The sequence below is a fragment of the Oryx dammah genome, unplaced genomic scaffold (genome assembly GCF_014754425.2).
Source record: "Oryx dammah isolate SB20612 unplaced genomic scaffold, SCBI_Odam_1.1 HiC_scaffold_23, whole genome shotgun sequence".
NCBI classification, from domain to species: Eukaryota; Metazoa; Chordata; class Mammalia; order Artiodactyla; family Bovidae; genus Oryx; species Oryx dammah.
Window position 1 is genome coordinate 75,011,179 of NW_024070207.1, and position 26,855 is coordinate 75,038,033.

At 38.0% G+C, this 26,855-nt stretch overlaps 1 protein-coding gene across 3 annotated transcripts in view; it reads left to right on the forward strand.

The window, feature by feature from the left end:
* Window positions 1-26,855, forward strand: part of OPHN1 (oligophrenin 1) — a 567,594-nt gene that overhangs the window by 244,183 nt on the left and 296,556 nt on the right. For all 3 annotated transcript variants that reach the window (XM_040265770.1, XM_040265772.1, XM_040265771.1), the window contains exons 7-10: window positions 8,119-8,229; window positions 14,103-14,207; window positions 16,506-16,635; window positions 19,133-19,236. In XM_040265770.1, the coding sequence (XP_040121704.1) occupies window positions 8,119-8,229; window positions 14,103-14,207; window positions 16,506-16,635; window positions 19,133-19,236 (450 nt within the window). The remainder of the gene's footprint in view (window positions 1-8,118; window positions 8,230-14,102; window positions 14,208-16,505; window positions 16,636-19,132; window positions 19,237-26,855) is intronic.

The following is a 26,855-nucleotide window of genomic DNA, read 5'->3' on the forward strand; positions in this document are numbered from 1 at the left end:
ACAGCAAGCACCAATACCCAGATACGCCATGCTAATCCTTCAAGAAAATAGAAACAAAACATTACACACTAGCAGACAGGCTTCCCAAAGTGACACTGAACCCACAGATATCCCAAAACCTACTACTGGACATGGTGCTACCCATCAGAGAGATGAGATCCAGCTCCATCAACCAGAACACAGGCACAAGTGCCCCCAACCAGGAAACCTTTACATGGCACTGGTCCAACCTCATTCATGGGCAACTGACTCCACAACTAAGAATAATGACCTTGAGACTTTATTATTTTTTAAAAAATCACAATCTTCATTTCCATTATATACTTTTACCTCTGCACTGGCCTTCTGTGGTGCTGTGGATTTTTTTTTTCCTTTTTGAATGTTTTGTTTTTCTTCTGTTTGAATTTTTAAAAAATTACTCTTTTCCTGCTGTAGTGGTTTAATATATTTAAATCATTTTTGCATATTTCTATTTAATCTCACTTTTCTTTTTTCTTCTTTTCTTCCTTTTCTTTTTCTTTTTTCCCTTATTTAATTCTTCTTTTTTCATCATGTTTGTTAATTTGTTTTGTTTTCTTTGCTTTATTCCCCAAATGGCACTCTGCTTTGGTTCTGTTTTCCAGTTTAAGTTTTAATTGACTCTGTTTTTAATTGATTGATATATTTTTGGTTTCCTTTGCTTGCCAAGTCAATCTCTTGTACTTTCATTTATTTGGAATATTTTTGTTATGTTTGTGTGTGTGTAAGTATGTATACATGTTCCACTGTTTTTGTAATTATCTGTCTGATTTGTATTTACCATTTGTCTGGGTTGGTCTTTTGTTTCTTTTAATGTTTTGTTATTTATCTCTGTGTGTTTGTTTTAATCCCATTTAATGCCATAACAAACAACTTGAGGAATCTCAGTCCCTTGACCAGGGATTGGGCTTGAGCCTTTAGAGTGGGAGTACTGAATCCAGGACCTCAGAGTGCCAGAGAACTCCTAATCCCAGGGAGTATTAATTAGTGAGAAATTCCATGAAGGCCTACACCTGTATACAAAACCTAGTATCACACAGCTGCTGATGGCACCCAGTGCAGGATGCCTCACCCAAGCAACAAAGAAGACAAAAACACAAAAATAATCATCAGCAGACAGTATTCCCTCAGACACTCCAAAATATACCACCTCACACAACCCTGCCTATCAGAGGGGAGAAAATGCAGGCACAAGTCACCCCCAACATGAAGGTAACACCAACCACTAGACCAATCTTAACGATTGAGGGCAGAACCCAAAAGGAAGAAGAAATACAACCGTAAAGCCTTGGAAAAGAAGACCTCAAACACATTAAGTTAGAAACAAATGAAAAAACAGAGAAATACAGCACAAATGAAGGAACAAGGTAGAATTTCACAAGACCAAATAAATGAAGAGGAAGTAGGCAAACTACCTGAAAAAGAATTCAAAGTAATGACATTAAAGACATACTAAGGCCTCAAAAATAGAATGGAGAAAATGCAAGAATAAATTAACACAATTAACAAGGACCTAGAGGAAATAAAGAGACAAATAGCACAATTACTGAAATTAAAAGTACTCTGGAAGGAATCAATACTAGAATAACTGAGGCAGAACAGATAAGTGAGCTGGAAGATAGAATGGTGGAAATAACTGCTGAAGAGCAGAATAAAGGAATGGAATCAAAATAATTAAGGATAACCTCAGAGACATCTGGGACAATGTTAAATGTACCAACATTCTAATTATAGTGGTCTCAGATGAAGAAGAGAAAAATAAGGGCTCTGAGAAAATTTTTGAAAAGGCTATGGTAAAAAAAAACTTCCCTAATATGGGAAAGAAAATAGTCAATCAAGTCCAAGAAACGCAGAGAGTTCCATACAGGATAAACCCGAGGAGAAACATGTCAAGACACATACTAATCAAACTAACAAATAGTAAATACAAAGAAAAAAAATTAAAAGCAGCAATGGAAAAGGAACAAGTAATGTACAAGGGGAAACCCATATGATTAACAACTGATCTTTCAGTAGAAACTGCAGGCCAGAAGGAAATGGCAGGATATATTTGAAGTACTGAAAGAAAAAAAAGATCTATAACCAAGATTGCACTACCTGGCAAGGATCTTATTCAAAACTGATAGAGAAATCAAAAGTGTTACAGACAAGCAAAATTTAAATGAGTTTAGCACCACCAAACCAGCTTTACAACAAATGTTAAAGGTATTACTATAGGCAAGAAACACAAGAGAGAGAAGAGACCTACAAAAACAAACCAAAACAATTATGAAAATGCCAGTAGGAACATATATAAAAATAATTACTTTAAATGTAAACAGATTAAACACCACAACTAATAAACTCAGACTGGCTGAATGGATACAAAAACAAGACCCATATATATAATGTCTACAAGAAACCCACTTTAAGATCTAGCGACAGATAAAGACTGAAAGTAAGAGGATGGAAAAAGATGTTCTATGCAAATGGAAATCAAAAGAAAGCCAGAGTGTCAGTTCTCATATCAGACAAAACAGGCTTTAAAATAAAAAAATATTACAAGAGATAAAAAAGGACAATATATAATGATCAAGGGATCAATCCAAGAAGACATAAAAATTTTAAATATTTATGCACCCAACATTAGAACACCTCAATACATAAGGCAAACTCTAACGGACATACAAGAGGAAATTGACAGTAACACAATAATAGTAGGCGACTGTAACATCCCCCTTATACTATAGGACATATCATCAAATAAGAAAATTGATAAAGAAACACAAACCTTAATTGAAACTTTAGACAAAATGGACCTAATTGATATATTCAGGACATTCCATCCAAATACACTTTCTTCTCATGTGAACATGGAACATTCTCCAGGGTAGACCACATCTTGGATCACAAATCAAGCCCAAGTGAACTGAAGAAAATTGGGATCATATCAAGCATCTTTCCTGACCACAACACTGTGAAACTAGATATCAGTTACAGAAGAAAAAAGACTGTGAAAGCACACATATGGAGATTAAACAATACATTTCTAAGTAACGAATAGGTTACTGAAGGAAGAAGGGAAGTTAAAATATTCCTAGGTAAAAAATGACAGCAAAAATATGACAACCCAAAGCCTGTGAGATGCAGCAAAAGCAGTTCTAAGAAGGAAGTTTATAGCAATACAAACTTACCTCAAAAAAATAAGAAAAACATTGAATAGACAAATTAACTTTACATGTCAAATAACAGCTGGAAAAAGAATAACACAAAATACCAAAGTTAGTAGAAGGAAAGAAATCATAATGATCAGAGCAGAAATAAATGAAAAGAAATGAAGGAAACAATAGTAAAGATGAATAAAACTAAAAGCTGGTTCTCTGAGAACATAAACAATATTGAAAAAAAAACATTGTCCAGACTCATCAAGAAAAAAAGGGAGAAAAGTCAAACGAACAAAATTAGGAATGAAAAAGGAGAGGTTACAACAGGCAATGCAGAAATACAAAGGATCATAAGCGATAATTAAGAGCAACTATATGCCAAATATGGACAAGCTAGAGGAAATGGATAGATTCTTTGAAAATTTCGGCCTTCCAAGATTGAACCAGGAAGAAATAGAAATTATGAATAAGCCAATCACAAATATTGAAATCGAAACTGTGATAAAAAGTCTCCCCAAAAAACAAAAGCCCAGGGCCAAATGGCTTCAGAGAATTCTGTCAAACATTTAGAGAAGAGCTAATGCCTATTCTTCTGAAACTCTTCTAAAAAATTGCAAAGAAAGGAATACTTGTGAATACATTCTGTGAGGTCACCATCACCCTGATGCCAAAACCAGACAAAGACATCACACACTAAAAAGAAAATTACAGGCCAATATCACTGATGAACATAGATGCAAAATTCTAGCAAACAGAATTCAACAAAAGATTAAAATATCATATACCATGATCAAGTCAGGTTTATCTCAGTTATGCAAGGATTCTTCAATAGATACAAGTCAATCAATGGGAGACATCATATTAATAAATAGAGAGATAAAATCCATATGAAAATCTCAATAGATACAGAAAAACTTTAACAGAATTTAATACCCATTTATGATAAAACTCTTCAAAAATTGGACATAAAAGGAACTTATATACAGCAAACCCACAGCAAACATTATTCTCAGTGGTAAAAAACTGAAAGCATTCCCTCTAAGATCAGGAGCAAGACAAGCCTGCCTACTCTCACCACTATTATTTAACATAGTTTTGGAATTCTCAACTATGGCAATCAGAGAAGAATGAGAAATAAGGGGAATCCAGATTGGAAAGGTGACTGAGATTGGAAAGGAAGAAGTGAAACTCTATCTGCAGATGACATGATATTGTATGTAGAAAATCCTAAAGATACTATAGCAAAATTATTAAAGCTAATCAGCAAATTTAGTATCACAGGATACAAGATCAATACACAGAATGCCCACTGTCAAAAAATCCACAAACTAGTGCTGGGGAGGATGTGGAGAAAAGGGAATGCTCTTGCACTGTTGGTGGGAATGTAAATTGATACAGACACTATGGAGGACAGTATGGAGATTCCTTATAAAACTAGTAATAAAACTACCATATGACCCAGTGATACCACTTCTAGGCATATACTGTGAGGAAACCAAAATTGAAAAAGACACATGTACCCCAATGTTCACTGCAGCACTATTTACACTAGCTGAGACATGGAAGAAACCTAGATGTCCACTGACAGATGAGTGGATAAGGAAGCTGTGGTACATCTATACAATGGAATATTACTCGGCCATAAACAGGAACACATTCGAGTCAGTTCTAATGAGGTGGATGAACCTAGAGCCTATTATTCAGAGTCGATTAAGTCAGAAAGAGAAAAACAAATATCATATATTACACACACACACACACACACACACACATATGGAATCTAGAGAGATGGTACTGATGAACCTATTTGCAGGGCAGAAATGAAGACACAGATAGAGTGATGGATGTATGGACACGGTGGAGGGGAGGAAAGAGAGGGTAAGACAAATGGAGACAGTAGCATGAAAGCATGTATGCTATGACTTGTAAAATGGATAGCCATTGGAAATTTCCTGTATGACTCAGGGAACTCAAACTAGGTGTCTGTAACAACCTAGAGGGGTGGGAAAGGGTGGGAGATGGGAAGGAAGTTCAAGAGTGCAGGGACATATGTGTACTTATGGCTATTTCATGTTGATGTTTGGCAGAAAGCAAATCAATATTGTAAAGTAATTATTCCTCAATTTGAAAAATTTAAAAAGATAACTAGCATTGCATTTGATAGGTCAGGAATAGATATGCTTTTTTCTATGAGGTTTTCCAACAGTCAGTTTTTTATTTTAGGTTCTGCACTAGGTCTACAATCACAGAAAACTAAACAAACTGATCATATGGATTGCAATCTTGTCTAACTCAATGAAACTATGAGCAGTGCTGTGTAGGGCCACCCAAGACAGATGGGATATGGTTGAGAGTTCTGATAAAACATGTTGGACTAGAGAAGGGAATGGCAAATCACTTCAGCATTCTTGCTGTGAGGACCCCATGAATAGTATGAAAAGGCAAAAAGATGTGACAATGAAAGATGAACTCCCCAGGTTGGTAGGTGCCCAATATGCTATTGTAGAAGAGCAGAGAAATAGCTCCAGAAGGAATGAAGAGGCTGAGCCGAAGCAGAAACAGTGCCCAGTTGTGCATGTGTATGGTGGTGAAAGTAAAGTCCTATGTTGTAAAGAACAACATTGCATAAGAACCTTGGATGAGGTCAGTGAATCAAGGTGAATTGGAAGTGTTCAAACAGGAGAAGGCAAGAGTGAACATTGATATTTTAGGAATCAGTGAACTAAAATGGATGGGAATGGTCCATTTAATTTAGATGACCATTTTATTATACTGTGGGCAAAAATCCCTTAGAAGAAATGGAGTAGCCCTCACAGTCAACAAAAGTGTCCAAAATGCAGTACTTGGGTGCAATCTCAGAAACGATAGAAAGATCTTAGTTTGCTTTCAAGGCAAACCATACATCACAGTAATCAAATCTATGCCCTAACCACTAATGCCAAAGAAGGTGAAGTAGAGCAGTGCTATGAAGAACTACCACACATTCTAGAACTAACAACAAAAAAGATGCCCTTCTCATCATAAGGGACTGGAATGCAAATGTAGGAAGTCAAGAGATACCTGCAGTAATAGGAAACTTTGACCTTGGAGTACAAAATGAAGCAGGGCAAAGCTAACAGAGTTTTGCCAAGAGAACACATTGGTCATAGCAAACACCCTCTTCCAACAAAACAACAGAAGACTCTAAACATGGACATCACCAGATGGTCAATACCAAAATCAGATTGATTATATTCTTTGCAGCTGAAGATGGAGAAATTCTATTCAGTCAGAAAAAACAAGACCTGGAGCTGACTGTGACTCAGATCATGAACTCCGTTTTGTAAAATTCGGACTTAAATTGAAGAAAGTAGGGAAAACCACTAGACCATTCAGGTATGACCTAGGTCAAATCCCTTACGATTATACAGTGGAAGTTACAAATAGATTCAAGGGACTAGATCTGATAGAGAGAGTATTCTAAGAACTATGAATGGAGGTTCATAACATTGTATAGGAGGTGGTGATCAAAACCATCCCCAAGAAAAAGAAATGCAAAAGAGCAAAATGGTTGTCTGCGGAGGCCTTACAAATAGTTGAGAAAAAAAGAGATTCAAAAAGCAAAGGAGAAAACGAAAGATATACCCATCTGAATACAGAGTTCCAAAGAACAGCATTACTTTGCCAACGTCTTAGAAGTGTTCTTTTTGTCTTAAAAGTGTTCCATGTGAGTAAAATCAGATTGTGTGAGCTCCACAGAACTATCAGAGTCCCACATTACTTTGCCAGCAAAGGTCTGCCTAGTCAAGGCTATGGTTTTTCCAGTAGTCATGTATGGATGTGAGAATTGGACTATAAAGAAAGCTGAGTGTCGAAGAATTGATGGTTTTGAACTGTGGTGTTGGAGAAGACTCTTGAGAGTCCCTTGGATTGCCAGGAGATCCAACCAGTCCATCCTAAAGGAGATCAGTCCTGAGTGATCATTGGTAGGACTGATGTTGAAGCTGAAACTCCAATACTTTGGCCACTTGATGTGAAGGGCTGACTCATTTGAAAAGACCCTGATGCTGGGAAAAATTGAAGGTGAGAGGAGAGGGGAACTGCAGAGGATGAGGTGGTTGGATGGCATCACTGACTCAATGGATATGAATTTGGGTAAATTCTGGGAGTTGGTGATGGACAGGGAGGCCTGGTATGCTGCAGTCCATGGGGTCGCAAAGAGTTGGACATGACTGAGCAACTGAGCTGAACTGAACTGATGCTGGTTCTTTAGACTGTGTTTATTGGTGTATTTCACTTTTTTGTACACTTTGTAACATTTTGTTGAATGCTGAACATGATGCCCTGGGTAAAAGGAACTGAGATAAAAGGATGTTATTATGTGGTTTTATGCTTATCTGACTGGGATTTAGACTGTGCTTAATTTGCTATAACTGCTCTTGCTAGAAGTGAAAATCTCCTCTGGTATCTTTGTGTTTTGTCTTCCCTATTGTCTTTGGATTTTTTAATTGATTAATTTATTTATTTTACTTTACAATATTGTATTGGGTTTTTAAGAGATCTTAAATAAGGTCTGACACTTGTTGCAGCAACAGGCTTCTGCTTCTGGGCTTCTGCTCTGATAATCTCAGATTCTCTATATTCAACTATCTATCCAATTTTTGAGAGTTGTTTTTCCTTTGACTTCAGTGGTCTGTTGGTTCTAAGAAGAGTGGTTGATTCTCAGTTTAGCTTTTCCTTGTATGAGGATGAGCACAATAACTTCCAAGCTTCTTATTTGTTAGGCCAGAAATCAGATATCGTGCATCAGTCACTTTTTCTATCTTGGCTTCATGTTTCCTATTTGTAAAATAAAGGGATAAGATCACTGCTTGGTAGCATAATTCTCTTCCAGCCCTAGCATTCTGTTGAATCCATAAACACTGACTTGCACGAATGACTATGCCAATATGTGACATTTATTACCCTTCTTCTTCAGGCAGACCTCCAGGTGGACAAGGAGAGGCACAATTTCTTTGAGTCGTCCCTTGATTATGTTTATCAAATCCAGGAAGTTCAAGAGTCTAAGAAGTTCAATATTGTGGAGCCAGTAAGTTCTAATGATGAATGGTCTAAAAATATTTACCAAATGTCAAGTAAATGTAGAGAATTTTGATTATAAAATTGGAATCTCAAAGAATATGAATATAGTCAATGCTTAATAATGAATGTCAAAGAAATAGACATACTGGCTTGTGTTATTCTTGCTCTCCAACCGATGTTCTCTCTCTCACTCTTCCTCACTCTTCCCCACATTCCTTCCTCCTCCGATTTCTCTCTATAGCTATGATTTTTCTTTATATTTCTTTTTCTCCTCTCCTTTCTCCTGTTCCTTGATTTTTCTGTCACCCTTCATTTTACCTTGTTCTCCTCCCTTCCTTTCTCTCACACTTTCATAAGGTTTCTGAAAATACCCATCATATCCCAGACACTGTTCTAAGAATGCATGTTTCTTGCATTCAATGATTTCCCGTTCTATTTTTACTTATATTCTTTGAATATTTTTCTAATTAAATATCCTTAATATATTATAGAAGATGATGTACTGTGGTTTGATAAGGATTTTGATTTTTAGCAACTTTCTTTTTTATTATAAAAACAATGTAAAAACAGTTGCAGAAAAAGCTAGAAAAAATTGTTAATATGTGTAAAACAAATACAACATATCCCCATACAGAGATGATCACTGTTAATATTGTGGTGTTTACCTCCTGAATTCTGTGTGTCTGTTATATTCTTTTGTTTATCTATTATGCCTATGTACTTATTGGTGTGGGTGTGTGTACACATGTGCATGTGTGTGTACACATATTACACATAAGCATGTATATCTGTGTACATGTTATCTGTGATCACAGCTGTATATATCTGTATATGTACATTTGCAAACAAATATTTATTCATTTATCCAATAATCATTTATTGAGCCTCTGTTATATGCAGGCACTGTGCTAAACACTGGGTATCATACAGTGAAAAAGACTCAGTTTCTGTCTTTGTGAAGACTACATTTTCATGGGGTGGAAAGATGGATACACATAAATAAAATAATTTGTGTTATGCTGCTGCTGCTGCTGCTGCTAAGTCACTTCAGTTGTGTCCCACTCTGTGTGACCCACTAGACGGCAGCTCACCAGGCTCCCCCATCCCTGGGATTCTCCAGGCAAGAACACTGGAGTTGGTTGCCATTTTCTTCTCCAATTTGTGTTATGATAATGGCTATAACAAAGAACAGGAGCAGACAGCTACTTTAGGTCCAATGGTCAAGGGGGATCTCTGAAAGTGTCATGTAAGATGAGATCTAAAGAAGGAAAAGATAAGGCAATGTGAATAATGGGAAGAGAACTTTCGAGGCACAGAAAAAAACACATGTACATAGTCCTTAAGTTAGTAAAGAATGGTGAGAATGGTATTAGTAAGTCCTTAATGGTGTTAGTTAGAACAACACCATTAAGGAACAACACTCAAGCAACAGTTAGAACTGGACATGGAACAACAGACTGGTTTCAAATAAGAAAAGGAGTATGTCAAGGCTGTATATTGTCACCCTGCCTATTTAACTTATGTGCAGAGTACATCATGAGAAACGCTGGGCTGGAAGAAGCACAAGCTGGAATCAAGATTGCCGGGAGAAATATCAATAACCTCAGATATGCAGATGACACCACCCTTCTGGCAGAAAGTAAGGAGGAACTAAAAAGCTTCTTGATGAAAGTGAAAGAAGAGAGTGAAAAAGTTGGCTTAAAGCTCAACATTCAGAAAACGAAGATCATGGCATCCGGTCCCATCACTTCATGGGAAATAGATGGGGAAACAGTGGAAACAGTGTCAGACTTTATTTTTTGGGCTCCCAAATCACTGTAGACGGTGACTGCAGGCATGAAATTAAAAGATGCTTACTCCTTGGAAGAAAAGTTATGACCAACCTAGATAGCATATTGAAGAGCAGAGACATTACTTTGCCAACAAAGGTGCATCTAGTCAAGGCTATGGTTTTTCCAGTGGTCATGTATAGATGTGAGAGTTGGACTGTGAAGACAGCTGAGTGCCGAAGAATTGATGATTTTGAAGTGTGGTGTTGGAGAAGACTCTTGAGTCCCTTGGACTGTAAGGAGATCCAACCAGTCTGTTCTGAAGGAGATCAGCCCTGGGATTTCTTTGGAAGGAATGGTGCTAAAGCTGAAGCTCCAGTACTTTGGCCACCTCATATGAAGAGTTGACTCATTGGAAAAGACTCTGATGCTGGGAGGGATTGGGGGCAGGAGGAGAAGGGGATGACAGAGGATGAGATGGCTGGATGGCATCACTGACTCGATGGATGTGAGTCTGAGTGAACTCCAGGAGTTGGTGATGGACAGGGAGGCCTGGTGTGCTGTGATTCATGGGGTTGCAAAGAGTCGGACACGACTGAGTGACTGAACTGAACTGAACTGAATGGTGTTAGTAAGTCCTTAATTTAGTAAAGAATGGTGAGTATCACTGATGAAAGAAAAGGAGGGTGGCAGGAAATAATATCTGACAAAAAGGCATAGGGCCTGTAGGCATGGTGAAGGGGTTAGATTTTAGTCTGAATTGTAGTAGAAAAATCACTGATGTATATTAAATAGGATATGACATGAACTGTTTTTGTTGTATGGAGAATAGCTTGGAAGAAGATAATGTTGGAAATTAGGAAATGAGTTAGGCTATCCCAGTGGTCTAGGCAAGTGAAAATATTTCTTTGGATTAGGGTGGTGGTAGTAGAAATAGAAAGAATGATTGAATTAGAGATATATTTTGGAAGCAAAACTGGCAGGGCTTACTGATTGATTAGACTAAGATGTGAGTGATAGAAAACCAGAATTATTTGCTTTTTGGCTTGATTGACTAAGTAAGTAGCTGGTGGTATCCTTTCTTTGGATGGGAAAATTTGAAAAGGAAAAGGAAGGATGTCTTCATAACTTTGTGTGTGGTACATACACTCATGTGCATTTATATATATGTTTGTACATGTACACATGTATAACTGTATGTATGTATGTATATTTAGGGCTTCCCTGGTAGCTCAGTCAGTGAAGAATCTGCTTGCAGTGCAGGAGACTGGGGATTGATCCCTGTGTCAGGAAGATCCCCTGGAGAAGGAAATGGCAATCCACTCCAGTATTCTTGCCTAGGAAATCCCATGGACAGAGGAGACTGGTTGGCTACAGTCCATGGGGTCACAAAAGTTGGACATGAATTAGTGACTAAACCATCACCACCACCATGTGTGTATATACACACACATATACACATGTATATAGTACATAAGTATGTACATAGTTTTTAATATGTTTATGTATATATACATATATTGGGTTACCCAGAAGATTTGTTCAAGTTTTCCCATAATAAAATCTTACAGAAAAATCCAAATAAACTTTTTGGCTAACCCAATATATTTAGTTTGTATTTGTGTGTTTTTGTGTGTGTTAGTCGCTCAGTCATTTTTGACTCTTTGCGACCTCATGGACTATAGCCCGCCAGGCTCCACTGTCCATGGGATTCTCCAGATGCATAACCTCAGATATGCAGATGACACCACCCTTATGGCAGAAAGTGAAGAAGAACTAAAGAGCCTGTTGATGAATGTGAAAGAGGAAAGTAAAAAAGTTGGCTTAAAATTCAACATTCAGAAAACTAAGATCATGACATCCAGTCTCATCGCTTTATGGCAAATAGATGGGGAAATAATGGAAACAGTGAGACTTTATTTTTCTGGGCTCCAAAATCACTGTATATGGTGACTGCAGCCATGAAAATAAAAGACACTTGCTCCTTGAAAGAAAAGCTATAACCAACCTAGACAGAATATTAAAAAGCAGAGACATTACTTTGCCAACAGAAGTCCATCTAGCCAAAGGTATGGTTTTTTCCAGTAGTCATGTATGGATGTAAGAGTTGGACTGTGAAGAAAGCTGAGCACCGAAGAATTGATGCTTTTGAACTGTTGTGCTAGAGAAGTTTCTTGAGAGTCCCTTGGACTGAAAGGAGTTCCAATCAGTCTATCCTAAAGGAAATCAGTCCTGAATATTCATTGGAAGGACTAATGCTGAAGCTGAAACTCCAATACTTTGGCCACCTGATATGAAGAACTAACTCATTGGAAAAGACCCTGATGCTGGGAAAGATTGAAGGCAGGAGCAGAAGGGGATGACAGAGGATGAGATGGCATCACCGACTTGATGGATATGAGTTTGAGTTTGTGATGGACAGGGAGGCCTGATGTGCTGCATTCCATGAGGTTGCAAACAGTTGGACATGACTGAGCCACTGAACTGAACATATATGTTAATACTCACATGTAGATGTATTTGTATGCATATAGTATATAAGTGCATATTTATATGTGCTTTGTAGTTTACTTTCTAAAAAGAATTCAGTTCAGTTCAGTCACTCAGCTGTGTCTGACTCTTTGTGACCCCATGAATTGCAGCACGCCAGGCCCCCCTGTCTATCACCAACTCCTGGAGCTCACCCAAACTCATGTCCATCAAGTCGGTGATACCATCCAGCCATCTCATCCTCTGTCGTCCCCTTCTCCTCCTGCCCCCAATCCCTCCCAGCATCAGAGTCTTTTCCAATGAGTCACCTCTTCGCATGAGGTGGCCAAAGTATTGGAGTTTCAGCTTTACCATCAGTCCTTCCAATGAGCACCCAGGACTGATATCCTTTAGGATGGACTGGTTGGATCTCCTTGCAGTCCAAGGGACTCTCAAGAGTCTTCTCCAATACCACAGTTCAAAAGCATCAATTTTTCGGTGCTCAGATTTCTTCAAAAAGAATAGAGCAGTTTTTACTACTTCCTCTTACACTTTACTCCCTGGTGGCTCAGATGGTAAACAGTCCTCCTGCAGTGCAGGAGACCTAGGTTTTATCCCTAGATCAGGAAGATCCCCTGGAGAAGGGAAGGGCAACTCACTCCAATATTCTTGCCTGGGAAATCCCATGGACATAGGAGCCTGGCAGTCTCCAGCCTATGTGGTCGCAAAGAGTCTGACACAACTGAGCAACCAACATACACACACACACACACACACACACACACATTGCACTTTAGTATTGCCAGCATTTAGCATTGATTTTTAATATGTTTGTATTTCACAGATGAATGTTTTTTCTGTTGTTGTTTGTATATATTTGATTTTTATTGGAGTGAACATTTGAAACATTAAAAGTATAGTTTATTGATCATTTCTGTGTCTTCTGCAATGTCCCACCCCCTCCCCAATACGTTTCTAATTTAAAGATTGTTTTTCAAAAAGAGATCCTTGGATATTTTAGCATTATGATATTGTTCATTATGATCATTTTTCCATTTTTACTTTTTGTTTTTATCAACAAATATTTGAGTCTCCTTCCTCAGTGGCTCAGCATTAATCTGCCTGCAGTGCTGGAGATGCAGGAGACAGTTGTTCAATCCTTGGGTCTGGAAGATCCCCTGGAGGAGGGAATGGCAACCCACTCCAGTATTCTTGCCTGCACAATCCCATGGACAGAGGAACTTGCAGACTACAGTCCATGGGATCACAAAGAACCCGACACTACTGAATTAACTGAACATGCATGTATTTATGAGTACTTACTCTGTGCCAGTCCTGAAGATATAAAAACAGCTATGCCCACATTATGTTCATCCTGTCCACATTTTGATTGGTTTCATATGCTATCTGAAAAGGGTATTATTGAATAAATTTGTTAGTAGTTCTTACTTTCTGGATTTGAGTCCAGTGTGAATGTTTAACCTCATGAAAGAATGGCTATGTGTAGACCTATTTGTGTTTGCATTACGCTTTTAACACTATACTGGTTAAACACTGTGAAGTTTCTTTTTTATCTTATTTCTCTTTATTTGATTAATGAGAAGATGGTGGTGATAAAGTTATTTTTATACATTTTCTCTAGGTCTTGGCCTTTCTTCATAGCCTCTTCATTTCCAACAGCTTGACTGTGGAACTAACACAGGATTTCCTCCCGTATAAACAACAGCTTCAGCTCAGTTTACAGAATGTGAGTTTGCATGTGGGTTTCTTCACCAGTCTTTGCATTGCAGTTGGATTTCACTCTCAATATCTTGACTTTGGAATTTTAGGTTATTATATCCCAGCTAATTTGTGAGGACCAACTGGTGTGGATCACAAATATTTTAGTGTAATAGATTGTTTTTACTCTTCCAGTTTCAACTATTCTTTATCTTTGAGGCTGTTGTTCAAACCCACCCTTCCACCCACTAACACATCTATCTATCCAATATTTATTAAATGTTGCTAATTTGCTATATCTCTCCCAGATTAGAACCCATCTATGGGCTTATTTAAGTACAGGTCAGGTCTTATGCTAGTTAGTCAAGATACTCTCTTTGTAGGTTTTATTAATATGAATGCCCATTCCTCCCTTCCTTTTCTCATTTCTTTTCTCATTACATTAATATAGTTAAATTATCTTTAAAGATTATTTCAACCTTCTTTCCCATGCTGTCCTTTATAGATGAGGATAGGCACAGCCTTCCCTTCCTTGTCGCATATCCTTTTTCTCATTTAGTTATTTAACCCACATTTAACAATTACTTATGCGGAGAAGGCAATGGCACCCCACTCCAGTACTCTTGCCTGGAAAATCCCGTGGACGGAGGAGCCTGGTAGGCTGCAGTCCATGGGGTCGCTAAGAGTCGGATACGACTGAGTGACTTCACTTTCACTTTTTACTTTCATGCATTGGAGAAGGAAATGGCAACCCACTCCAGTGTCTTGCCTGGAGAATCCCAGGGACGGGGGAGCCTGGTGGGCTGCCGTCTATGGGGTCGCACAGAGTCGGACACGACTGAAGTGATTTAGCAGTAGGTATATAATGAACATATATCTTGTGCCAGGCATTGTAAAATGCACTGAACATACCATAATGAGGCACGTTAGTTTTTGTTTTCAGGGATTATTCAGTCTCTTAGAGCTTAGAGAGAGAAACAGAGATACAGCATGATTACTTATTAAAAGTACTAAAATAGAGTTAAGACCAAAAAAGTTAAAAAAAAGCACAGAGTATAGAATAATTGTCTGATACAGTAAAAGAAGGCACCACTGAGGTAGTGATTTTGGACCTGTTACATTGCATAAAATTTGTAGATGAATTTTTAGATGAAAACAATTTGTTGTTTAGGAGATTCCTGACTTACACTTGTTTCTTTCTGGGTACTCTCTTTCACCAGAATGTTATAGTTCCTATCTTCTGCTGATTTACAAAATATTTCTATAACTAGGTCAATTACTTAATCTTCCTCCAAATATAACTTGAAAAGTCTGAGTTTAGCAACAAATATTTGCATATATATACACATATATTGGTCTTTATATATATATATATATATATACATATGTATATATATATGGCTTCCCTGGTGACTCAGAGTTTAAAACATCTGCCTCCAATGTGGGAGACCTGGGTTCAATCCCTGGGTTGGGAAGATCCCCTGGAGAAGGAAATGGCAACCCACTCCAGTATTCTTGCCTGGAGAATCCCATGGATGGAGGAGCCTGGTAGGCCACAGTCCACGAGGTCTCAAAGAGTCGGACACGACTGAGAGACTTCACTTTCACTTTCATATATATATATATATCAAACTCACAAGATAATCTACAGAGTGAGTTCAACTAGGTAGGACAGCCCACATCACCTTTATCAATGACATCATGTGACAATCTTGAGACTAAACACTAAAGACTTATCTCTAGTGATTCTGATACACACATTTCAAACTGTGTTTTGCCATTGTTTTTTAGTAATATACTTTTAAACATACTACTTCTTAATATTAGCTTTTCTTATTAATGAACATGAAAACATAGGTTTTCTGTTGACCTATGTTCAGAGAGAACACACTCTCATAGCCTTTATTCTAATGGCCAGGATTTGATTCAGTGTCAAGTAATCAGTAACTTTACTTGAGGTAGAATGTAGAAGTTGCCATGATAATATTATCCTAAGGAACGTTTTTTATAGCCTTCCTTTTTGTAAGGCAGAGTTAGTGTCATGCTCAGAATTCTTAGAGCTTTTATTTCTTGGAAGCTTTTGTGATTTCCATTAGAAAATGTCTCCCAGGTACATTGTTATTTACATTTCTCTCTCCCTTTTACCCTTTAGTACTGTTAAACTACACTAAATTGTTTTCTAGTTACTATGCCACTCAACACTTGTTTTTTGCTATGTTGTAGCACATGATAAAAGCTGAGAAAACTCTGCACTAAGTCTCTGATCATTGAATGCTTATTCATGATGATGGTCCTGATGATAATGATTATGATAATATCTTGACAGACCAGAAATCATTTCTCCAGTACCCGAGAAGAGATGGAAGAACTTAAGAAAAGGATGAAAGAAGCTCCACAGACATGCAAACTTCCAGGACAGCCAACCATTGAAGGCTATCTCTATACGCAAGAGAAATGTGTGTGGGAATACAGGGATAGCCACTGGGTTTAAGTAGGCTGATACACACTGCCACTTGGCCTCTCCAAACTCCAGGCACCCATATAGTTCATAGACCCCTTCCAGCTATACCTCTTTGGAAACCAGCATGAGAACAGAGAAAATAAAAAGGAGGGTGAAATTAAAGGGGGAGGTTAAGGATTTGTATTACAAAGGCTGTGGGATGATAAGACTTAAGATTTTCTCTGAGATTCAAAATGAGGGTTGTTAGTGGCTTAATGCTTTCAATGACTCTGACTTAGACTAAAAGGAGGGTAGGAGAGAGGAGGCATAAAATAATATTTATTATACGTATTATGTGCTAGGCATGGTGTTAAGTGCTTTAAATATACTACTTCATGTAACCTTTGAAAGCACTTTACCATACCCATATTCACATGAAGCCACAGAGGCTTAGAGAGATCACTAACTGGAAGTCACCTAACTATCAAGTAATAAGGCTAAGTGTAAAGTCAGGTTGGTGAAATGCCAAAACCTATGCTCCTACAACTGTACCCTATACCTTCCATTACCTTAGGATCACAAGGTTGCCTTTAAAGCACTACCCAACCATTGTGATTTCAGTGAACAACACAGTTGTTCATTACTAACTAAAGGAAATGGGTTATTTATTCAGTTACTGAATATTTCAGAGGTTTAAGCTTTTCTGCGTCCTAATGTTATGTAAACCTGTACGTGCTATTTGATTTCCTTTTGAACTGTGATACAATGTCTCCAAAGCCTGTGACTTCAGTCTCTGACCTAGTGAGTAGGTAGAAGAGACTATTCAGAGGTTACCAGTGGCAAAACCCACTGAAATCCACAAACCTTGGTATTTCAGCATTGGTATTATCATACTTTTCCTCCCTTAGAGCAGTCCACTTTGATGATTTTCAAAGGTGTGTTCTATTTGTCAGGTTCAGTTCTTCACCTCTCTGTTGCAAGATCTCTCAATCTCAGTGCTATTGACATTTCAGGTTGGGTAATTCTCTGTTTTAAGAGGTCATCCTATGCATTATAGGCTGTTTTGAAGCATCTATAGCCTCTCCCCACTTTATTCTGATAGTACTTCCCAACTACGATAACCTAAGATGTCTCTTGGCATTGCCAAATGTCCTCTGGGAGGCAAAACTGCTCCTAGTTGAGAACCACTGCTGTGTTATACAAGGGGCAGAGTAATGAGTATGTTGTCTTGACTAATATCAACTAACTATGTGATCTTTCTATTCCCCAGTTTTTTAAATTTTTAAAATGGATATGACATTCCTACTCAGTTGAATGTATGTTTACTAAAAATCCTTTTTGCCAGACAATGTGTAATGCATTGGGGGTACAAAAAATGGATCAAACTTAGTTTTTGACCTCAAGAAGTTTACAGTCTAATGAAGACACAAGTATATTCAGAATTATAATGAAGTGTGTTGAGCATTGCATTTGGAGAATATATCTATGGGCTTCACTGAGGAGGTGATATATGAACTGAAATGTGAATTAAGAGTGGGAGTTTGACAGGTAAAAAAAAAAGGCAAAGAAAATTCCAGGTGTATACCATTGCATGAGTCAAGGTACAGAGGTTATGTGAGAGTGTATTTTATTTGTAGGGTCTTGGTTATCCAGGAAGAGTCCTGGTTTATACTTGTTGTCCCTATACAATTATTAATAGTGCCCTGTTCACTATTAAATATGACCTGAACTTGGTCTATCAATTATATCCCCAACTATTTATTTGATAACTGAATGTAATTCAATGAGTCAGGGGCATAGAGGTGAAGGGGGCAAAAAGCCAAGTTGAAAAGCTAAATACAATCACATTATAAAAGGCTTTGTGAGCCAACCCAAGGAATTTGGAGAGAATAGGAAATCCATAGGTGGTTTATAATAAGAGGAATGATATAAATAGAGATATATACTTTTAAAATATTCTTTAACAAAAGAGTAGAGAATAGGCTAGAAAGGAGTGATCAGAGAAGGCTACTGAAATCATTAATTGGAGAAATAGTGAATTTTTGTTTTTCTTAGAATATCTTATAAAACATTTTTTTTTGCCAAACATCAGAAATAGAGTCTTGAATGAATTCAGCTATAAAAGGAGTGAAAAAAGAGACATGTAGGGGGTAGAATGAGCAGAACCCTACCACCAATCAAATAGGGCAGGTTATAGGGAAGGAAAAGCAGAAGATTACAGATGTTCCTAGCTCATACAATAAAATGTATAATGGGAGCATTCACAGGGAACACAGTAAGGAGAGTGGTTTGGAGCAAGCCAGAATAGATGTGGAAAGTAGTTGATGAGGATTACAATAGCCATATGTGTAGTGGGCTGGTGGTACTGCATAGCTGGAGCTCAGGAGAATGGTAGGACTAGATCTGGATCATGACCATGAAAAGTAAACTGTGCACAGGTTCTGTCTTACAGGTAAACTGACCATGCAGCCAAAATACTTATTCTATCATCTCATTGTTGCCTGTCTTTGTAGGGGCTTTGGGAATATCCTGGGTGAAATACTACTGCCAATATGAGAAAGAGACCAAAACGTTCACTATGACGCCTATGGATCAGAAACCAGGTGCTAAGCAGCAGGTCAGTTCTTTTGTGGGCCACATTTTTTTGAAATGTATCTGTGACTGAATCTCAGAAAAGAATATACATTGACTTCATGTCAAAGAATTGAGTCTGCCACTGTCACATGAACCGTTGTCTTCATATGTTTTCCTTGGCCTAAGTTTGCATTGGCCCAGATACTACTCAGTTGAGTGAAGAATCTCTGTTAATGATTTCAGGCCTTCTGAAAGGGCCTTTACTCTTTTAGATCATTGTTACAAGTGTCTATCTCATTGTACAAAGAAAATTTACAAAAAAATATGGATAAATTGAAGGAGGAGAGTATTACTTGCTTTTAAGAAGGCTCTACTGTGGATTCTTTTAAATAGTGTTTAAAAAGAAGCATTTTCCAAAATTCCTTTTTTAAAGGAGTATTCTGTCATCTAAATTTGAAATAACCTATATACTACATTTTATGCAATGCTCAAATATCTTTAAGCACTTAATTCTTCTGGAAAGGCCTCCAGACTTTCCTCTACTCCCCAAAATGGCAAGGTGCGTTCGACACACTGACATGATAGTTCACTTACTATCATGAGAAGGAATTTGATACTATTTATATTATATTATATTATAAATTCTATACTATTTCATGTATGACCACCCAGCTAAAAAATTTAGTCTGTCATCTCACTTTTTCCCATCTTTGTAGGGGTTTTGGGAACATACATACATAGAACCCTGAAGGTTTCTTAAGATAAAAGCTAATAGACTGACTATTCATATTCTAAAAGTAATATCGCTTTAACTGTCTTTCAGAAAGGGCCTTAGGGCATAATTTATAAAAGTTTCCATTATTTACAAATTGTTTACAAAATGAAACAAGGTTTACTTGTTAGCATTGAAAGTTGTGATGCATGAAGACCCAATTTTCATAGGCAGAAATTTGGAGACTTTTGGGGCCATTGCTGGTGATTTCCATGGAAGATTGCTCTTGTGTGGCTTGTTCATAGACTATACTACAAAGCTACAGTCAACAAGACAGTATGGTACTGGCACAAAGACAGAATTATGGATCAATGGAACAAAATAGAAAGTCCAGAGATAAATCCACATACCTAGAGACACTTTATCTTTGGCAAAGGAGATAAAAATATACAATGGACAAGAGACTGTCTCTTCAGCAAGTGGTACTCAGAAAACTGGCCAATTATATGCAAAAGAATGAAACTAGAAAAATTTCTAACACTAAACACAAAAGTAAACTCAAAATGGATTTTAAGACCTAAATGTAAGGTGAGAAACTATAAAACTCTTAAGAGGAAAACTGCTTTTCTTTTTTTGTCATTAATAAGAAATTTTGGAATTCTACTTTGAATGTGGTTTAGACATGGGATGCACCTCTCACAGAGCATACCAAATGGGGTTTTCACAGTCTTCACCCCTGTTTATATGTAGGTCAAGTTGCTCATTCATGACTTCAGTACTCTTTAGTTTCTGGTCTGCCAATTGCTGAAGAACTTTTAAATGTGGTTCCAGTAAGGTGTGTTGTCACATAGAATTTGTTCCATTTCTGTGAGAAGTTAGCTTAAGTATTAATATCTGACTAACAAATGCTTTTAAGCAACCTGTAATCTCTTCTTTCTCTTTTTCTACACATATTACTTTCCAAACCTTGGACTTCAAAATTGCTTTCTTAGGTCCTACAACAAAGATCAAGCCACAGGCAGCAGATATTAATACTACTTTCATAGTTTCTTAATATCTTCTGCTTCTGTTAGGTACATACATTTTCTGCCCTTTATTGTGCCCATTTTTGCATTAAATATTCCCTTGGTATATCTAATTTTTTAAAAAGAGATCTCTAGTCTTTCCCATTGTATTGTTTTCCTCTATTTCTTTGCGCTGTTCACTTAAAAAGGCTTTCTTATCTCTTTGTGCTATTCCTTGGAACTCTCCATTGAGATGGGTATATTTTTCCTTTTCTCCTTTGCCTTTCACTTCTCTTCTATTCTCAGCTATTTATAAGGTCTCTGAAGACAAGCATTTTGCCTTTTTGCATTTTTTTCTTGAGGATGGTTTTGTTGACTGCCTCCAATACAATGCTATGAAACTCTGTCCATAACTAGAGATGCCAAGGGAACATTTCATGAAAGATGGGCATAATAAAGGAGAGAAATGGTATGGACCTAAGAGAAGCAAAAGATATTAACAAGAGGTGGCAAGACTGCACAGAACTATACAAAAAAAAGGTCTTAATGACCTAGACAACCGTAATTGTGTGGTCATTCACCTAGAGCCAGCCTACCTGGAGTGTGAAGTCAAGTACACCTTCAGAATCATTACTACCAACAAAGCTAGTGGAGGTGATGGAAATCCAGCTGAGCTATTTCAAGTCCTAAAAGATGATGCTGTTAAAGTGCTGCACTCAATATGCCAGCAAATTTGGAAAACTCAGCAGTGGCCACAGGACTGGAAAGGTCAGTTTTCATTCCAGTCCCAAAAAAGGGCAATACCAATGAATGTTCAAATTACCTCAAAGTTGTACTCATTTCACATGCTAGCAAGGTAATGCTCAAAATCCTTCAAGCCAGGCTCTAGCAATACATGAATTGAGAACTTCCAGTTGTACAAGCTGGGTGTAGTGAGGGCAGAGGAATGAAAGATCAAATTGCCAACAACCACTATATCATAGAAAAAGCAAAGTGATTCCAGAAAAACATAGAAAAAGCAAAGAGATTCCAGAAAAACAACTGCTTCATTGAATACACTAAAGCCTTTGTGTGAATCACAGCAAACTGGAAAATCCTTATAGAGATGGGAATACCACCACCTTACCTGCCTCCTGAGAAAACTGTATGCAGGTAAAGTAGCAACAGTTAGAACTGGACATGGAACAACAGACTGGTTTAAAATTGGGAAAGGAGTATGTCAAGGTTATATTGTCACCATGTTTATTTAACTTCTCTGCAGAAGCACATCATGTGAAATGCTGGGCTGGATGAAGCACAAGCTGGAATCAACACATACTGGAGAAATATCAATGACCTCAGATAGGCAGATGACACTACCCTAATGGCAGAAAGTGAAGAGGAACTAAAGAGCCTCCTGATGAAGGAGAAAGAGTAGAGTGAAAAAGCTAGGTTAAAACTCAACATTCAAAAAACAAAGATCATGGAATCTGGTCCTATCATTTCATGGCACATAGATGGGGAAACAGTAGAAACAGTGACAGACTTTATTACCTTGGGCTCAAAAATCACTGTGGATGGTGACTGCAGCCAAGAAATTAAAACACACTTGCTCCTTGGAAGAAAAGCTAGACAACATATTTGCTGACATATTGAGGGCAGCACTTTCACAGCATCATGTTTTAGGATTTGAAATAGCTCAACTGGAATTCCATCACCTCTACTAGCTTTGTTCATAGTGATGCTTCCTAAGGCCCACTTGACTTTGCATTCCAGGATGTCTGGCTCTAGGTGAGTGATCACACCAATGTGGTTATCTGGATCATGAAGACCCAGATAGTTTTTTGCATAGTTTTTCTGTGTATTCTTGCCACCTCTTCTTAATATCTTCTGTTTCTGTTAGAGTGAAAGTGAAGTTGCTCAGTCGTGTCTGACTCCTTGCAACCCATGAACTGTAGCCCACCAAGCTCCTCCATCCATGGGATTCTCCAGGCAAGAATACTGGCGTGGGTTGCCATTTCCTTCTCCACTGTTGCTGCTGCTGCTGCTAAGTCACTTCAGTCGTGTCCGACTCTGTGCGACCCCATAGATGGCAGCCCACCAGGCTCCCCTGTCCCCGGGATTCTCCAGGCAAGAACACTGGAGTGGGTTAACATTTCCTTCTCCAATGCATGAAAGTGAAAAGTGAAAGTGAAGTCGCTCAGTCGTGTCTGATTTTTAGCGACCCCATGGACTGTAGCCCACCAAGCTCCTCCGTCCATGGGATTTTCCAGCCAAGAGTATTGGAGTGGGGTGCCATTGCCTTCTCCACTGTTAGGTCCATACAATTTCTCTCCTTTATTGTGCACATCTTTGCATGAAATGTTCTAATTTTCTTCTAAAGAGATCTCTAGTTTTTCCCATTCTATTGTTTTCCTCTTTCTTTGCATTGATCACTGAGGAAGGCTTTCTTATCCTTTGTGCTATTCTTTGGAACTCTGCATTCAAATGGGTATATCTTTCCTTGTCTCCTTTGCCTTTCACTACTTTTCTCAGCTATTTGTAAGGCCTCCTCAGACAACCATTTTGCCTTTTTGCATTTCTTTTTCTTGGGGATGCTCTTGATCACTGCCTCCTATACAGTGTCACAAACCTCTGTCCTTAGTTCTTCAGGCACTCTGTCTATCAGATCTAATCCCTTGAATCTATTTGTCACTTCCACTGTATAGTTGTAGGGGATTATATTTAGGCCATTCCTGAATGTCTAGTAGTTTTCCCAACTTTCTTCAAGTTAAGTCTGGATTTGGCAATAAGGAATCCATGATCTGAGCCACAGTTAGCTCCCGGTCTTGTTTTTGCTGATTGTATAGAGCTTCTCCATCTTTGGCTATAAAGAACATAATCTATCTGATTTTGGAATTGACCATCTGGTGAGGTCCATGTGTAGAGTCTTCGCTCCTGTTGTTGGAAGAGGGTATTTGCTGTGACCAGTGTGTTCTCTTGGCAAAACTCTATTAGCCTTTGCCCTGCTTCGTTTTGTACTCCAAGACCAAATTTGCCTGTTCTCCAGGTATCTCTTGACTTCCTACTTTTGCATTCCAGTCCTCTATAATGAAAAGAACATCTTTTTTTTGGGTGTTAGTTCTAGAAGGTCTTGTATGTCTTCATGGAACTGTTCAACTTCAGCTTCTTCAGCATTAATTGGTCGGGGTATAGACTTGGATTACTGTGATATTGAATGGTTTGCCTTGGAAACGAACAGAGATCATTCTGTCATTTTTGAGATTGCATCCAAGTACTGCATTTCAGATTCTTTTATTGACTATGATTGCTACTCCATTTCTTCTAAGGGATTCTTGCCCACAGTAGTAGATATAATGATCATCTGAGTTAAATTTACCCATTCCAGTCCATTTTAGTTCACTGATTCCTAAAATGTCAGTGTTCACTTTTGCCATTTCCTGTTTAACCTCTTCCAATTTGCTTTAATTCATGGATCTAACATTCCAGATTCCTATTCAATATTGCTCTTTACAGTCTCGGACTTTACTTCCGTCATCAGTCACATCCACATCTGGGTGTTGTTTTTGCTTTGGCTCTGTCTCTTCATTCTTTCTGAAGTTATTTCTCTACAGATCTCCAGTAGCATATTGGGCATGTACTGACCTAGGGAGTTCATCTTTCAGTGTTCTATATTTATTTCAAATACTAAAAGGTGATGCTGTGAAAGTACTGCACTCAATATGCCAGCAAATGTGGAAAACTCAGCAATGGCCACAGGACTGGAAAAGGTCAGTTTTCTTTCCAATCCCAAAGAAAGGCAATGCCAAAGAATGTTCAGTCTACTACATGACTGCACTCATCTCACATGCTAGCAAAGTAATGCTTAAAATTATCCAAGCCAGGCTTCAATGATACGTGATCTGTGAACTTCCATATGTTCAAGCTGAAATATAAAAGGTAGAGGAACCAGAGATTAAATTGCCAATATCCATTGGACCATCAAAAAAGCAAGAGAGTTTCAGAAAACCATCTACTTCTGCTTTATTGATTCTGCCTAACCCTTTGACTGTGTGGATCACAACAAACAGTGGAAAATTCTTCAAGAGATGGGAATACCAGACCAACTGACCTGCCTCCTGAGAAATCTGTATGCAGATTAAGAAGTAACAGTTAGAATGGGACACGGAAGAACAGACTGGTTCCAAATCGGGAAAGGAGTATGTCAAGGCCATATAATATCATCCTGCTTATTTATGTACAGAGTACACCATACGAAATGCTGGGCTGGATGAAGTACAAGGTGGAATCAAGTTTGCCAGGAGAAATATCAAGAACCTCAGATATTCAGATGACACTACCCTTATGGCTGAAGGTAGAGAACTAAAGAGCGTCTTGAGGAAAGTGAAAGAGGAGAGTGGAAAAGTTTGTTTAAAATTCAGTGTTACAAAAACTAGGATCATGGCATCTGGTCCTATCACTTTATGGCAAATAGATTGGGAAACACCAGAAACAGTGACAAACTTTATTTTTGGGGGCTGCAAAATCACTGCAGATGGTGATTGTGGCCATGAAATTAAAAGACCCTTGCTTCTTGATAGAAAAGCTATGATCAACCTAGACAGCATATTAAAAAACAGAGACATTACTTTGTCAACAAAAGTCCATCTAGTTAAAGTTATGGTTTTTCCAGTAGTCATGTATAGATGTGAGAGTTGGACTATAAAGAAAGCTGAGAGCTGAAGAATTGATGCTTTTGAACTGTGGTGCTGGAGAGAGTCTCTTGGACTGCAAGGAGATCCAACAAGTCCATCTTAAAGGAAATCAGTCCTGTATATTCATTGAAAGGATTAATGCTGAAGCTGAAACTCCAATATTTTGGCCATCTGATGTGAAGAACTGACTCATTGTAAAGGACCCTAATGCTGGGAAGTATTGAAGGTGGAAAGAGAAGAGGTAGACAGGGGATGAGATAGTTGGATAGCACCACCGACTCCATGGACATGAGTTTGAGTAAGCTCCGGGAATTGGTGGTGGACAGGGAAGCCTGCATGTTGTAGTCCATGGGGTCAAAAAGAGTCAGACACAATTGAGCTACTGAACTCAATTGAACTGAGACAGCATATTAAAAAGCTGAGACATTTATTTGCTGGCAAAGGTCCCTATAGTCAAAGCTATGGTTTTCCAGTGGTTGTGTACAGATATGAGAGTTGAACCATAAAGAAGGCTGAAAACTGATTTTTATGATTTCAAACTGTGTTGCTTGTGAAGACTCTTAAGAGTCTCTTGGAATTCAAAGAGATCAAAGCAGTCAATCCTTAAAGAATCAATTCTGAATATTCATTCAAAGGACTGATGCTGAAGCTGAAGCTCCAGTACTCTGGCCACCTGATGGGAAGAGTCAACTCAATTGAAAAGACCCTGATGCTGGGAAATATTGAAGGTAGAAGGAGAATGGGGTGACAGTGGATGAGATATTTCGATGGCATCATTGACGCAGTGGACGTGAGTTTGAGTTAAATCCAGGAGATAATGAAGGGCAGGGAAGCCTAGTGTGCTGCAGTCCATGGGGTTGCAAAGAGTTGGATATGTGAGTGACTGAACAACAAAAACAGCTTTTTAGCAGATTAGAGCAAGCCCTTCTTTTACTTGTTCTTTCCCTCTGCCCTTTTAATTGAGTTATTTGTGTTCGTTTTGATGATAATCATTCAGACAGATGTGAGGTGAAAGCTCATTCACTCAATGATTAGTGAAACTGAACATCTTTTAATGTTCCTGTTGGCCATTTGTTTGTATTTTTTTTTCCAAAAAAATTAGTTCCCTTGTGCACTCTTTAATATTTTCTTTGATTTCGAATTTTATGAGTTCCCTGTATATTTTACATATTTACCCTTTATCAGGTATATCATTTACAAATATTGTCTTCCATTCAGAAGGTGACTTTTTCATTTTGTTGATAGTTTCCTTTGCCTTGCAAAAGCTTTTTAG